General features: G+C 35.0%; 2 protein-coding genes across 2 annotated transcripts; one reads left to right on the top strand and one right to left on the bottom strand.

Annotated features, from left to right (window-relative positions):
- The first annotated feature begins 58 nt into the window (after window positions 1-58).
- LOC121379876 (active regulator of SIRT1-like) lies at window positions 59-6244 on the top strand. Its single transcript, XM_041508535.1, has 4 exons — window positions 59-235; window positions 1128-1283; window positions 3486-3589; window positions 5879-6244. The coding sequence occupies exons 1-4, from the start codon at window positions 178-180 to the stop codon at window positions 6005-6007; spliced, it is 447 nt and encodes a 148-aa protein (XP_041364469.1). The 5' UTR covers window positions 59-177; the 3' UTR covers window positions 6008-6244.
- A 357-nt stretch (window positions 6245-6601) lies between these two features.
- On the bottom strand, window positions 6602-14106 carry LOC121379880. Its single transcript, XM_041508544.1, has 2 exons — window positions 12225-14106; window positions 6602-8940 (listed from the first exon to the last, which is right to left on the bottom strand). The coding sequence occupies exons 1-2, from the start codon at window positions 13839-13841 to the stop codon at window positions 8080-8082; spliced, it is 2478 nt and encodes an 825-aa protein (XP_041364478.1). The 5' UTR covers window positions 13842-14106; the 3' UTR covers window positions 6602-8079.
- Window positions 14107-16072: the final 1966 nt, after the last annotated feature.

Below are 16072 nucleotides of genomic sequence, written 5' to 3'. Positions count from 1 at the left end.
ATGATGGGACGAGTTAACATTTACTTTGGACGAGTTAAATGGTTGGTGGTACTCATAAGTATGGCACGATTACCAGTCGATGCCAGATAGTGATTAAAAAAATAATAATGTTCACCAAGATGATGTGAACTGTGACTGTTAAAATTTACACACATCGTTGACGTTTAGGTTAAAACCATGTCCTCTGCAATAGTGAAAAAATGTTTAGAGCTTTTTAAGGATGACCTAAAAACAGGTGAAATAAAATTCTGTGTTATGGTAAAAACTTACCACCATAAAATAAATGGCCATTTCTTGTTAATGTTTATTTTGATGCACTAAATCCTGGGGGTAGGCATAATGTTAAAAAAGCATTGCTACCATTTTATTCAGGGATAGTTCATAAATGTTCAGATTTGGTTTCATCTAGTGCCCCACTGTCCCATTCTCCCCACCGCCAATCCAAACCTAAAATACTGAAACCTGTGCAGCCGGTATAATGTATTTTCCACCAGTGCACAGTATTATATTTGTAGACAGGCTTGCAGTCTCTGAGGTATTAGCTGTTTTGAAGAGACATCTAGCATTTGTTGACATGCAAATAGACCGAAGGAAGTATGTTTTTGATATAAAAATTAGTGTGAAATGTTCCGTCCTCCTGTAAGTTGAAAAACAAAAAATATATCTACACCATTTTCACAAACCTTGAAATGGTAAATTACCCCTTTTAGTATTTTTTTTACTGAATGTGGCAAATATCCATATAACATTAGTAATAAGTGTGTAATATTAAAATTACAGTCGCCATACTTCTTAGCCAATTCCATATTCAGTAGTTTTAAAGGGTTGGGTTTTTTTGGCCACTCAATATAGTCCCTAGTTTAATGGATGGTTACAAAAAATTAGGACTATAATATGGATATGGATAGCAAAAGACGTTTCTAGAAAAGGATGAAATGAAGTGGGCATACACATATGCAGAAGTGGGCATACACATATGCAGAAGTGGGTTGGGCGTCGAAAGTCTGCTGTTACTAGTGTTTATAGAAAAGATGTAGACGTGTTAATTTCTTGAAGATTTTAATTTAAGTCTTCTGTGTAGTAAAATAAGTCTGTGTTTTAATTTACTGGTATGCCTTTACTTTCAGAAACACCTACTTCTGTAAAGAAAAAAAAGAAGACTGTTGATGCCATGAAGCTAATAAGTTCCAAGAACACTGGGACATGGAAGGAACTAAGGAGACTTCAGAAACAACAGAGATCACAGAGAAGAAAACAGACGAAACAGACAAAGTCATTGATTGGTAAAGATCGAATACAGTCTATAAAACTAACTACAGTTGAATCCCGTTGGCTCAAACTCTGTCGGTGCTCGAGAAAATGTTCAACCCATCGTGTAGTTCGACCCAACCATTCAGTCAACATTGTGTAAGGCCTTCTTTATAATTGTAGGTTTAAGCTACAGATAGCTGAAGTGTTCCCAGGACAGTATGCTTGAATCATAATTAGATATAAGCACAAACTTAACTTTAAATTAATTAATAACAATGGCAGCTAGGTTTCCACCATTTCATTAATTGTCATTCTAACTTTCACATGACAGGATAAAGCTGATATCTTGAGACTGTATCTATTTATTCTTTATTTAACATTTATCCAGCCAGTGCACCATGACTGGTATATCAAAGGCCGTGGTATGTGTTATCCTGTATGTGTGATGGTGCATACAAAAGATCCCTTGCTGCTAATCGAAAAGAGTAGCACATGGAGTGGAGACAGAGGGTTTCCTCTCTTAATATCTGTGTGGTCTTTAACCATATGTCTGATGCCACATAACTAAATAAAATGTGTTGAGTGTGTCGTTAAATAAAACATTTCTTTCTTTTTTTCTTTATTTAACATTTAAATTTCTGGCTATTAGGAGGTGGGATGTAGCTCAGTGGTAGAGTGATTGCCTGAGGTGCGAGGGGAGGGGGGGGGGGGTGTCCCATCCCAATCATTGCCTCACAATTGGTACATCAGAGATCCGTAATTGCTTTATTAGTAGGAATAGCCTGTGTGGTGGCAGTGAATTTTCTCTTTCTCTATTGGTCAGTTGTCAAATTAACTGTTTGTTAGGCCTCAAATAGCCAGTTTAAAATGTGCTGAGGTGCCATTAAAGAAGTATCACTTTCCTTTTCTTTCTGGTTATCAATTTTGCTTGCTGCTACTGCTAAACATCAATACACTGATATTATTATTAGTACCCTACCGGTCCAACCAGAGGGGCTATAGGTTTGGTCTCCATCTGTGTGTCCGTCTGTCTGCCCCACATTTAATACAGGGCTTCTAGATTATGGTAGCCCCACTCCCATAGCTAGTGATATTCAATGTTGGGCTAGTAAATAACTACCATTGCTATGCTCGACGGCTAGTGAATTTTTTTGGTCAAATGTTGCAGTTAAGTCTATTTTGTAAATATAAATATCCTGCTCACACCCAACCCCTCATTGTTAGTGTTTTAATCTCTATCTCCCTCTTTAGGTAACATATTTGATTATTACTAGTATTTAGTAAAATTGTATTAACTTTCAAGTAAAGTAGGGCCAGTGAATTTTTTAATCGTGGCTAGTAAATTTTTAAAATCACTGATCCCATGGTTAGTGGATTTTTTGAAAATTCTAGAAGCCCTGTAATATTTCGAAGGTTTTTTCCCTCAATGCCTCAAGATATTGAGCTGAAATGTTGTTTATTGCTTTATTGCGTGCCTGTAGTTACAAATCAGGTTTGCCGGTGTTGGACAGTGTTTCGGCAATTGAACTTTCTTCAACTTCAGGAGATATGAAAATTTGTCAGGCCCGGTAGAGGACTTGTAATCTTGTATTGTTTTAGCAGTACTCTCAGAATGTTGGTTTTAAATGTATTAATATATTAGTGATTTCCCTAGACATTTGGCAAGGCATGGTAGAAAAAAAACTTTTGGGGCATTTTCACCATTTTTGGGACACTTGTTTTTCATTAAAAATACACAAAAATTAATTGAAATAAACATTAATGTAATTTATGTGCTTGCTTTAATAAATGAATGGCAAAAGATATAAAAGGCATATTTTATTAATTAATAATACTTTTTTGGATGTTTTATAAAGGCAATTTTAGAATTAATTAGTGAAAAAGGCTTCTTTAATCTCAGGGAAGCATGGTGCTGATTAAGGCAAGATGGTGCTAGACTATTGAGGCATGGTGCTGCACCATGCTAAAACAAGCTAGGGAAAACACTATATATGATAGTGGGCCTGAGGAGTCATGGATTTCAGTTTGGATTAAGAGTCTCTCACTGGGCAACATTTTGCTGTTGACAACAATGAGTTAATATTAACAAGGCAGTCAAGGTGAAAGTTTACTCACTTGATATTAGTTTTTTTTACACCTTTTGTAAGTACTAAATCATTCCTTTGGTTATGTAGTTCTGGTTACATTTTATATTATTTTAATATTGTATTAAAATGTAAAATATCTATTTTTAGAGATATACCAAGACCGTCAGCATGGTGATTTTACAGAACATAACATCAGTATGCTGCAGAAGTTGTCACACGCTGGAAAACTGAAAACAAATCAAGCGAAAATGGTTAGTTGGGACTTTTGATTTAAAGGGACAAACACTAGTTTTTAAACACTAAGGCATATTTTTCATTATTTGAGCAGTTTATGATCACTGAAATCGAACTTTACTTATATTTTATTGTTTAGATTATCCATTTCTGTGCATTTTAAGTGTCTCTGGTCCTCCTTGTGTTTCTAATACCACTCATCAGGTTTTTCATATTTTTAAAAACGCATGTGCATTTGAGAAATAACGGTTATGGAGTCGCATTTTAGTTTATTTTTAAGGGTATTTCAACATCACAAACTCGTTTCACTCTGCTGTATCCATATTTGTTACATGTTTGTAAATTAACCAAACTTATTGTCCATTTTTACAGGTTTGAAACTAGGGTGTATGTGAAAAATATGCCTTAGTGTTTAAAAACTAAGCTCTGTCCCTTTAAAGTTATGACCACAAGACCAAAGTTCCACAATTGAACGGCAATGTGGAACTTTTGGAGGTTATTTACCTTTTTTATTTATTTGTTTGTTAGCACAGAAAAGATTGCACTGCCTCCTTTTTAAAAGTAATTAATTTATCACATTATAATAACTGTCTGTAAAAATGATCAATTGATCAATTTGAGCACTGAATGCATCTATACCACGTCAACTTTCTGCCAAATAATAATTAGAGGGTATGTAATAAAACAAAGTGGACACTGCATTTCATGCACTTTGAAACATTTTATACAGCTTTTCTCTTACTATCATCTGTCTGAAAATTATTAAAATATATCCATTAATTTCCAGTATTTGGATGGGCGACTACCATGGACCACAATGTGGTAGACATTACATCTTTTCCACACCGTAACCATATGTCTAACGCCATATAACCGTAAATAAAATGTGTTCGAGTGCATCATTAAATAAAACATCTCTTTCTTTTCCACACATAGCATATTAAAGGCCATGGTATCTGCTAGACCGTATTATATAAGGAGGAGGATTTATTTAGATAAACAGTTATTAAGAATAGCAAATTCATTTTTCCTCACTAACATGTTGGCCCGTTATAAAAAAATAAATAATACAAAATTAAAAACTAAATTTATGATAATGATCATTGCAAGTTTATCTTAAACAAAGGCAATGCATAAATTATGTGTGAATGGATAAATGCCAACATTTTGAAGGCTAGCAGCCAGAAGAGGTTACGTTCACCATTGCTGAAAAAAAACGATAATGGTCCATCATTTTATTTTTTTTATTTTTTTATTTTTAATAAGAAAGCATGTTTGTGGAGGTTAATAAAATCGGTTTCAGAGTTTAAAAAAAAAAAATCCTTTTCTAAAACCATGACTTTGGATGCATATCCAGTTCTAGTTGTTAGCCCACGATTTATCATAAATTATTAATTAAACATGGCTGCTTAGGAAACTTACATCCGTCTTGGGAATAAATACTTCATGAATTTATGTTCACTGTTGCTAAAAAAAAATAATAATGGTCCATTATTATACTTTTTGTTAGTTATTTTTTTTAAATAAGAAAGCATGTTTGTGGAGATAAATAAAATGGGTTTGGGTTTCAGAGTTATAAAAAATATCCTTTTCTAAAACCATGACTTTGGACGCATATCCAGTTCTAGTTGTTAGCCCACGATTTATCATAAATTATTAATTAAACATGGCTGCTTAGGGAACTTACATGTGACTAAGGGATAAATACTTCATAAATTTGGCCCCGAGAGTTTAGTTTGTTTTCTGATACTAATAGGTCAAGACAGAACAAAAGATACATCTGTCATCATACATGTAACAACACTTTCTTCTTATTCTTGATACTAGTAGACCAGTTAAACACCCAGAAATTCCATCTACGGCCCAATGTCCATGGTCAGATGGCCAATGTAGGAACTGGGTGGGTGGGCACAGGTCCCCCAACTTGTGGCTTGTGTCCACCACTAGAAACTTTGGCTCCCTCTCTAGAGATTGTACTCCCTACTCCAGATATTGTTACTACAGGCCTGCTGATTTGCATGTTCATCTGGTCTACTTGAACTTTCATTTGTTTAAGTACAAGGAATTGTTTATGTGCAGTTTTCGATAGACAGGACAATACATGCTACATCTTTTGATGTTTCAGTCGTGGGAGGTTGCTTGGGATGGGACAGAACCTGAATCCATCAACAGTGATTGGTCCTGCAATTTATCGCACATCAGGCCACTGCTCTACCAAGTGTTACATCCCACCAAAATTTGATTATTTAAAATTTGATAAATAATCAAGTAATAAATTACCTAACATGAAATTCAATTTATTTCAGATTCTTGAACAGAATGACAGACATCGCAGAAGACCTAAGACGGAGGAAAGAAAAACAGAGGAGAAAAGCATTTTCACAGATAAAGACTTTGAGAAATTTGAACAGGAATACAACTTTACCTCACAATGAATATCATACATGTATGATCAGCATTCTTCCTAGAAATTTATAAGTGGTGAAAACAACATGCCAAAGGCATGGAGTGTGAAGTTGATTACATTGACAGAGGCAGCAGGTGGTGGGACATAACCCAGTGGTAAGGCGAGTGCATTCTGCCTAGGATCGATTCCCAACAGTGGGCCCATTGAGCTATTTCTCATTCCAGCCAGTGCTCCACAACTGTTGTAACAAAGGCCATATGTTATATCCTGTCTTTGGGATGGTAAATATAAAAGATCCTTTGCTGCTTATAAAAAAGTAGCCCATGGAGTGGCATCAGCAGGTTTCTTCTCTAATTAGTTGTGATTCTTAACCGTATGTCTGACGCCATATAATCGTAAATAAAATGTGTTCAGTGCATCGTTAAATAAAATATTTAGTCCGCATCCTGATGGACAGACAACTTGGATCAGACTGTTAAAATGACAGTAAAGCTCACGCGATGTCGACCACCACAGAACCCTGACGTGAATCACGTTATTTGTAATTATAGCTGAAACTGAAGTGATCTTGTTCACAAATGTGCAATGTACCAATTTAATAATAAAAACTTTGTATTTCATATATGTGTTCCAATTTTTTTTAATGCATATACATTTTTAACATTACTATATTAAGTAAATGAACAAATAACAAAATTATGTATTAAAATAAACATGGAATATTTGGGTAGTACTTACATGTACTTGGCTTCTTATTGTCTCATAAAATATAACTGGTGAATTACTGGCTTGCTACAAGTTATATAACTTTCGGAATTAATACAGAATGTTTACCAAAAAAAAATGTTTGTCCTATGATGATATACAGATGTTCAAAAGAAACTATACAAAGAAAAATTTATTTAAATTCCTTTTATAATTTGGCTAAAGGAAATGAAATGGTGGTTAAATATGTTTGTGCTTTTATGGAATGAAATGTTGTTCACAACATGCTAAGAAGCCTATTTTCATGATAATTTATTTTTTAAACGAGCAAAATATTTCGTGTTTTCTTCAGTAGTCTCTCAGTTTTGGTATAGTTTTGTTTGATCATCTGTATATATATATATATATATATATATATATATATATATACTACAAGGTATAAATGTCATTAAGTGAAGATAAATGAGAGGAGAAATTAATCATATTTAACTGAACACAGACCTTCAAGTCTGTTAATGAATTTGGTCTATTACACAATACTATTACTGTTCAAAAAAGTATTTTAAAATTGAATGGAATTTTTATTTATTTGCTGATCATATTTAATCTTAACTGGAAATCGGACACAATTTATTAACTATCCATATATTTGTTTAAGCTGGTTTGGCAGATTACAATGACACTTCACAGTAATACAGGGTTATGTTCAGTCAACCGCTTGTCACCAAATTTCGCTAAACTGTTTTTTACGGTACACAGTAAACCGAATGACCGCTATGGGATCCAATCAAATAATTTGCAAACATTAGCAAAACATTCGCTGGCTGAACTTAAGGCTGTTGTTTTGGACCCAGGTCTGATGGAACAATATTTGGGTCTGTGCTTATAAAACTTTAAGAGTTGAGACACATCTTTAATAATGTCACACTCGTAAAATTTGTAGGCATCCCATGACCATAAAGCCTTAAGTCTAGACTTTAAAAGTTCAGGGTCTGAAGTGTTGTGTGTTGGTTGAAGGCAGTACAAATTAAATGTTTTGGGGTGGTTGCTTCAAACAGTTTTCTAGCATCTTCAAGTACAAAACAAAATGGCAGTGATCTGAATGACAGTTTAAAGGCTATTTTTGTTACAGGACAAAAAAGTTATATTTGTGTTCTTCATGGTTTTGAACAAAGTTTAAATTATAAAATCAAAGTCTGAAAGTTATAAAATCAAAGTCTGAAAGGTGCTGTTTGTATCTTATGAATGACAAATCAGCTCTTCAAAATTTCTTAGTACTGAGCCTGGCTAAAGATGAAGAGTATTTATCACTATATAAACTGAATGTAGTTTTTGTAGTCTTACGGTTAGACTCGAGATTTTAAATGCTTATATCCACATTATAATACATTAGGATCACATATTATCCTCAGAGGCTGAAGAGAAGTCTGTTGAATCAAAGGAGCTGTCGTCTGTACTTGGTTCAAAGTTGTCAACCGTGTCTTGGGTGTATGAAATCCTGGACTGCTCAACATACGGTGTATCTGTGACTGACGCAGAAAGCTCCATTTCTGGCTGCATTTCTGTCTTAATTTCACTTGGAAGAAAGAGATGGTTCTTCTTCAGACTCAACTCTGAATCGGACTGTGAATGTCTTTTTCGTTTAAATGGATGTTCACTCTTCACATGACCAGGTGGATGAGCAGACTTTGTGTTTATTCCTCCTTGATGATGCCTCAGAAACTCATCAATGATGGCATCATATCTACCAGGGTGAAAATTGTCAAAGTCATTCAATCCCACAATGAGTTCATTTTCAATGCTTTCATTTTTCAGTGGAAGACTACTTCTGCTGACTATTCTTGAGAATCTGCCGAAGATCCTCTGCAAATCAGAGCTGCTTACTGGCAAGACAATGCATATCTCCGCTATGTGCAGTATATTTGTTATCGACAGTGAAGACTGCGATGCAAAAAGCTGTTGCCAGGCCTGCTCGTTTGTAGATCTAGACAGGAATGTGGTTACGTGATTATAGAGGAAGCCAAACTCCTGACGCAGTTTTCTGAACTCGCAGAAGTTGGCACTAAGGACCGAAGAAAAGTGCTGGTGCACCATCAGGGCACTCTCAACTATCACGTCGGCAGAATTATACTGGTAGCTTTTTGTATCCAAGAAGACCGCTGCAGCATGGTAAACTGGGTTATTGAGGAAGTCGGAAAATTTGACATTCAGGTTGACCTCCATGTATCCCAGTACTTCCTGGATCTCCTGGTACACCTAAGTGAAACAAAGAAAAAAAAATTAATAAATTAATATTTATTAAATATATACATACTTTATTTAATCAGATAACATTTTCTTTAGTATTGTGTCACAATTTATTAAACGTTAAATAGTAGTTGAATCTACTTTTCAAATTGAGCAACAACCATTAAGGACAAAATGTTCCTCGGGTTCTACATGTACATACAAAGCATGTGTATTTTTGTTTTGCTTAATGACACCACTAGAGCACACTGATTTTTAATCATCCGTTATTAGATGTCAAACATTTTGTAATTCTGACTGAACAGAAACCTGTTACATTTTTCCATTAGTAGCAAGAGATCTTTTATATGTACAATCCCACAGACAGGAAAGTTGTACCAGTTGTGGTGCACTGTTGTTGTAGAAAAGAAGGGTTGCAAATCCAAATCTCTTTGAAGAAGTGCAAATTGTCCCATCTGTAATCCTCGAGACAAGAATTTCCAGTAATCTTGAAGACGTAACCACATTAATATTAAAAACCATGTGACAACTGAAGTGGTACAAAAACCACCCTGCTGCCCCAGGCATACCTGGCATGAATTTAAGGGGATCAACTTGGTACATGGTACACTGCACCATGCTACTAAAGTCCATGTCATCAGTCACATTTTAATACTCGGCATTCCATATATACACGATCCTCGATCAGCTCATTGGTGTCACTGTCAATGTGACAAATGGTCCGGTGAGAGAAAAAACTTGCTGCTACCATAAAAATCCATCTAAACAATATTTTTTAAACTTTAACACCTCAGAATATTTTTTATTTCAATGGCTATTGGGTGTCAAAACTTCATTTTTGAGATACATGGTTTAGATGTACAGAAGAATGTAATGACCAACACAATGGCTAGTCCTGGTGAATTTAGCATCACTGGATCTTTCAAATAACTGATCTGACTTTTTTGCCATCGTTAAAGGGGCAATCAGGTCAAACATGAGCCTTATGTGTTGAAAACATGCATACCTGGACTACCAACACATATGATACATTTTCTCCATACCATTAAACAAAGATTATTATTATCCATATGGTTCAATATAACCGAGTTAATAATAATCATACGAAGCACACGTGTAATATTTATTTAACAAATGTAATGACGTAATTTTGGGAAGCGACATCATAACATGACGTTGCTTCTTCAGTCCTAGCTCAGACTATGCATTTGAAATATGTCATTTCATTGTCTCCTTCTAGTTGTGGCTGAAACATTTTGAGTTGGGTCTTGTTATTCATAAAGAAAATAACAATAATAATATGGATAATAAAGAAATTATTACACCCGCGTGTGAGTGATACTGATTTTTACGAAACTCGTGTCAGGATTCATGTATTACCCTCGCTCTCACTCCTGACATTCGTTTCGTAAAATCAGTATGACACACAAGCTTGTATAATAATCTCTAGATATATTATACATGTATGTCATGACACATCCGAATTTTAAAAAATTCATTACAATACCCTATGATGCTAGCAATACCAGTACATATTCTTTTTGTGTTTGGTACACATGTTTTCAGGGTTTTTTAGCAAATCATTTAATACATTTATACATTATATTAAATAGAGGTAAAATCCAGATTGGGCTACCACATGTACATGTAAAAATATTAGGATGATAAAAAAAAAATTATTCTGATAATCTTAAACAAAAACATTTATGTCTAAAATTTAGTATGTAATACATACATGTAGTTGTTAAAAAGGCTCTGTCAGAAATATGCAGAGTTCGACAATGGTATCAAACTCAAGATAGTCTGTTTAATATGCTATTTAAAGCACTTTCCAACATATGCAACAGCACATACATGTACCACAACTTTCTAAATGTTAGGTAACAGAAGTTAGTTGACAGGTTTTTTTTTTATCTAGCAGGCTTTCTGTCAGAAAATAATTTGAGGGTACAGAAAAAAAAAAAAAAACCCACTATAAATGCCCTTACTAGTTGGTTATGGGTTTGAAATGTTTTGAAATTTGACACTGTTTTTTGACAAATTTTAAACAGTACTTAGTTAGAACAATAATCTAAAAACAAAACAAAAGTGCCAGACCCTAGTTTTCAAACACTAAAGCGTATTAAATATAAAGCTGTTTTTAATCATATAAATTATAAATACTTACATTTTATTATTTAAAATATTAATTTTCGTACACCTTCAGTGATTCTGGTCATCCAGGTTTTTGCAATACCCCAAAATGCAGTTAATAATTCTAAAAACGCATGTTCGTCTGAGAAGTAATGGTTATTGACACAAACTCATTATTTTTAGATGGCATTTCTCTGTTTAAACATCATAGCCTTTAGCTTCTGTCTGTTAATTATAACCTTATCCAAATGTGTGTTGTAGGTTTGTACAGTACAGTAACTAAACTTATAGTGTCCATTTTCACGGGCTGAAACTAGTGCCTTTAACCTATAGTCAATTACCATACCATAAATTTCTGCTTATTTCTATCACTGTTATATAGGTTACCAAGCCTGTAATTTATGGTTACCACATACATGTGGTTTACCACACATTTTTCTTATTTTGATGCCTGCATGTATGTATTGGAAAAACAATAAGTCCACCAAAAATGATGAATCCTAAGACTTGCTGTGCACCTCAAATGATAGGGCTTTAGATTGCAACGAAGTCACGCAATAAACACTGTGCCCAAAATACATATATATATATATGCCAAAAATTATCATTACCAAATTAAGAACAAACATGGTGACCTCAAAATATTTTACCTCAAAACCACTTAAATGTTAAATTTAATTTAATTTGATAATTAAAATAAATAGAAATGCATTTTGGAATATTCACAACTTTACAGCAGCTGTTTATGAAAGTACTGAACTAAAATGACCTTCCTGCACTCAGAAAAGATAAAAGTCCCCGTTGTGCCCAAATGAGTGAGATTTAAAGCCCTGAATGAATCCTCTAGATATTGTTACCATGCAGCTACATTCCACCCAGTAATTAATATTTTTAAAATACTGTGTATACATTCCATCCTGTAATTAATAAAAACGTGTATACAGTCCATTCTGTAATTAATAAAAATGTGTATACAGTCCATTCTGTAATTAATAAAAACGTGTATACATTCCATCCTGTAATTAATAAAAATGTGTATACAGTCCATTCTGTAATTAATAAAAATGTGTATACAGTCCATTCTGTAATTAATAAAAATGTGTATACATTCCATTCTGTAATTAATAAAAACGTGTCCGAATAAACAAAGATATAAATACCATGCTGAATGCTGTTTCTAAGCCAGTGGTCATCTTGAAACCATGGAAGGTATGAAGCTCCGCAGTGGGAGTCTTCTCATCAGATCTTGTAGAACTGTGCTTCATGGTCTCCAAGTGAGGTAAAATTAGACTAGCAAGTGTTGGGAACAGCCCGTCAGTGTAAAAGCCAGCACTGCCCTCTTCATCCAAAATGTGTTTGATTCTCGAGATAACTTGCATAGCACTCTTCATGGAACTCAAGGTCTCGGGTGCAAGCAGCAGGTTTTTTTCCACGAGTTGAGTGAAGGGCGAAAGATAGACCAACAGATCGTGTTTAACTGCCATGTACAGAAGCAGCTCTAACCACAACGTGGCTTTAAGATGACCTTCCAACACAGGCTTTGCATCTTTTATCCTACTGTTGTAAGGAGACTGAATCTGTTGGTGCAGGAATGCAAGAAGAATTGGCAAATTGCTTAAATAACTGTTGAGAGAATCAACTTGATTTGCAACCCACAGAGTCCCAGATGCTCTCTTGTATTTCAAAGGTTTTACATCCATGTCCTTTGCTTGAAATTTAAAAAGTCTCCACTTTAAATGAGATCTGTTAAACAGGTGAAATATGTTATCTACCAAGTTTTCACTGGCTTTGTTCAGCTCTCCATGTTTGAATGAATCATGGACTCCAACTTCCACCTTGTGGTTAGCACACCATCCTTTGACTAAATGATCACCAACATCTTCTTGTTCAAGGCTAAACAGTTCATCACTGACACCAACTCCATCGCTGCCATTTCCAATCTGATGAAATCTACGCTCGAATAAAAAGTTCTGTTTTCCCACGCTTTGTTCAAGGGCTTTTTTTAAACAATGAACATTGGTGTTATCAACATCTTCAATCGACATTACCTGAAAAGAAGGTTTTCCTGCATTACACGTCTTTATGACAAACACTTCTTTTATCTCCATTGATTCCGTGCATGTGCATCTATCAGACATCAGAGAAAAATAATGGCTCTTGGCACTGTTCAGGGGATTAGTAATTTCATCCTGTTTAATTTTTTGTGTGAGGAAGCGACACATATTCCGAGCTGCTCGTTTGGTCAGGTATTCTGATCCAAGATCGACTTTATGCACATCCACTTCAAATTTTGCAAAATGTTTGAAATCTTCAAATGATTTTCCCTGTGTTACAAGATAGTGCAGTAATTGGAATGTTTTTACCAGTTGTTCACGCTGTTCGGTTGTTATTTGGGGTATTTCATTGATAATGCTCTCTGGAACCACAGTGTGCTGTTCCAAGACACAGATAGAACTTTTAGTTTTTGCAGGCTTTCTACGTCTAACACTGACACAACTTTCACCTTGTGCAGCTGCTGCAACCCTATGTACAGACGATTTAGTCACGTGGTCAACAGCATTGCTTTTCTTTATTACTTCTGTACCCAAAACCCACTTGTCGGCAAGACTGGATACTGCACCTTTAAGACCATGGACCATCCGCATACCGCCCTCTCTCTCTCGGTAGAACTCCCTACACACGCTGCAGTAAACCATTTTAACTGACGTCCCGTCATCCGCGAGAACGAATTTAATACAATCAATTCCCCATCTTTCCACTGTATCTTTTTTCACCATCTTGGAAGGAATTTATTCAACTCTACGGTCGAAAAGAGATAAAAGTTCGACGAATAGTACGATCATTAGTTGAGTCGAGTGACCAAACCTTTCAAAATTTTCTACTTTTTGCGTCAGGTGAGGTCCAAAAGAGTTAAAATTCGTGTCACTGGAAATACAGAAAATGTTTTGGTGAATTCCTGACGTCCAAATGCCGACGTACAAAGTAAATTTACTTCAGCTTTTACGTCGGCAATGCCGAATGCTGTTGCATAAATCCACTGTGAGAAATAAAAACACGCATGCGCAGACATTGTTGTTGTCTTTTCGTGACGGACCAGACGAGCTGTCCGCGGTACATTTCGTCCACAAGACTACAGTAAAACTTTGTGCTGTTATCGATTTTTATTTACTTTTTTTTTTCTATTGCTACTAATAGTTACTAGTAGTGGGCAAAGACATAAAAATTAAATTAGCTTGTACAGCTCTTATTTAATTGTATTTAACAACTACGCTTTGATGTAGATTTTTCTCATTTTATGCGTACATTTTATGCCTAATATTGTATTCATTGTATTATTTTGTTTTTTAAATTTAAATTTAATAATATTGACTGTTTAAACTGAATAATTAATATCATATCATATATTATAGACCTACTATAAATATTTTTTTTAAATAAGATTTTAATCATCTGCGAGTGTGAGATCGGGTATAGATTAACTTGTCGGTCACCCTTAGGCCTATTGTATTTTGTAATAATATGTATATAAAGTGAAAATAAATAAATAAATAATAGATTATGCTATATAATAAATAGTAAATGAAACTATTTGGATGTAATTTTTTTGGTGGGCGCGTAATTGGTCTGTACAATCTTTACGTGTCAAAAGAAAATTAATAAATTATATTTTAAAACATTATGCAGTTTTCAGACTGTTCTTCAATAAGGCAGTAACAGCAATAAATTACTTGTTATATCACTTGCAGCTGACCACATTTACGAATTTACTCAAGTCATTTTAGGCCTGTGTATTCTGCATCAGACACGTAGAAACTGGTGGAACCCGAGGCCTCCTCTCGAATGCAAAAATACACGTTTTTCTGTCCAACCCTATATAAACAAAGGTAAAGATATTATTTGTGCACCCTCCCCCGAAATTCCACCACCACCACAAATGGCAGGACAAATTTGTAGCCTACTCATATAGGTTAATTGCTTAGCCAAGATTTTAGGGGGGGGGGGGGGGGGGGGGGGGGGGGGGGAGAGAGCAGAAGTTATCAGACTGTTAACTCCCACGTTTAAGAGGGGCCAATTCAGAATTAATTACTTTTCTAAATTGAATGAAACGATGTATAGTAGGTGATGTTAGGAGTGATTTTTGTTGTTTTTGTTTGTTCTGGGGATGTGGCTCATTGGTAGAGCACTCACCTGAGATATGAGTTGCAAGATCAATCGTCCTGAATGGTCTCTGGTTTTCCCCCACCCCGTCCCATCCAATACCCTGTGACTGGTACATCAAAGGTTGTGGTATGCACTCTCTTATCTATGGGATAGTACATACAAAAGATCCTTGATGTTTTATTGTTAGCAGTAGCCTATGTGGCAGCAGCAGGTTTTCTTTTTCTATATTGACTTAAATGTCAAAATAACCATGTGCTGTGCCGTAGGGGGGGGGGGGGGGGGGGCCGGGGGCTATGCCCCCCTCCCCATCAAACTTTAATTTTTTTTTAATATTAATAAATTTTATAAAATCATACATACATATATAGTGTGGGTTGCCCCCCTCCCCAATACAAAATCCTGTGCTAGACACCAAATGGTCAGATTTGCAATACAGCATCATCATGCAGATGCCATTAGCACTAGCAATATCAGACAGAACAACAAAAATTATATACAAATCTTTTTATTTACATGGTAACAAAATATCTGCGCACAAAGTTTTCACATAAAGTAATAGCAAAACAAGTATATTCCAGAAAACTTGTTTACAACGAACTGGCATGATGCTAATTTTACAAAAATATTAATTGGTATTACTCAGTAACTAGCCTAGTGGTAAAGTTATAATCAGTTTTAGTGTCTGGACTCGAGATATTAATACGGTCAGAGACTTTAAGGTCATGACTTTAATGTGCATGCATGCAACATTATAAAATATTTTAGTCTAAACTTTTAAAGTTTTATATACACGGACCCAGAAAGGTCATTGGTGTACTTCTGAAAAGTAGCCATGAGCATAATTATG

This window comes from Gigantopelta aegis, chromosome 8, assembly GCF_016097555.1.
Source record: "Gigantopelta aegis isolate Gae_Host chromosome 8, Gae_host_genome, whole genome shotgun sequence".
Taxonomy (NCBI): Eukaryota; Metazoa; Mollusca; class Gastropoda; order Neomphalida; family Peltospiridae; genus Gigantopelta; species Gigantopelta aegis.
The sequence above is the reverse complement of the archived record's forward strand: the minus strand, read 5'-3'. Positions and strand labels throughout refer to the sequence as shown.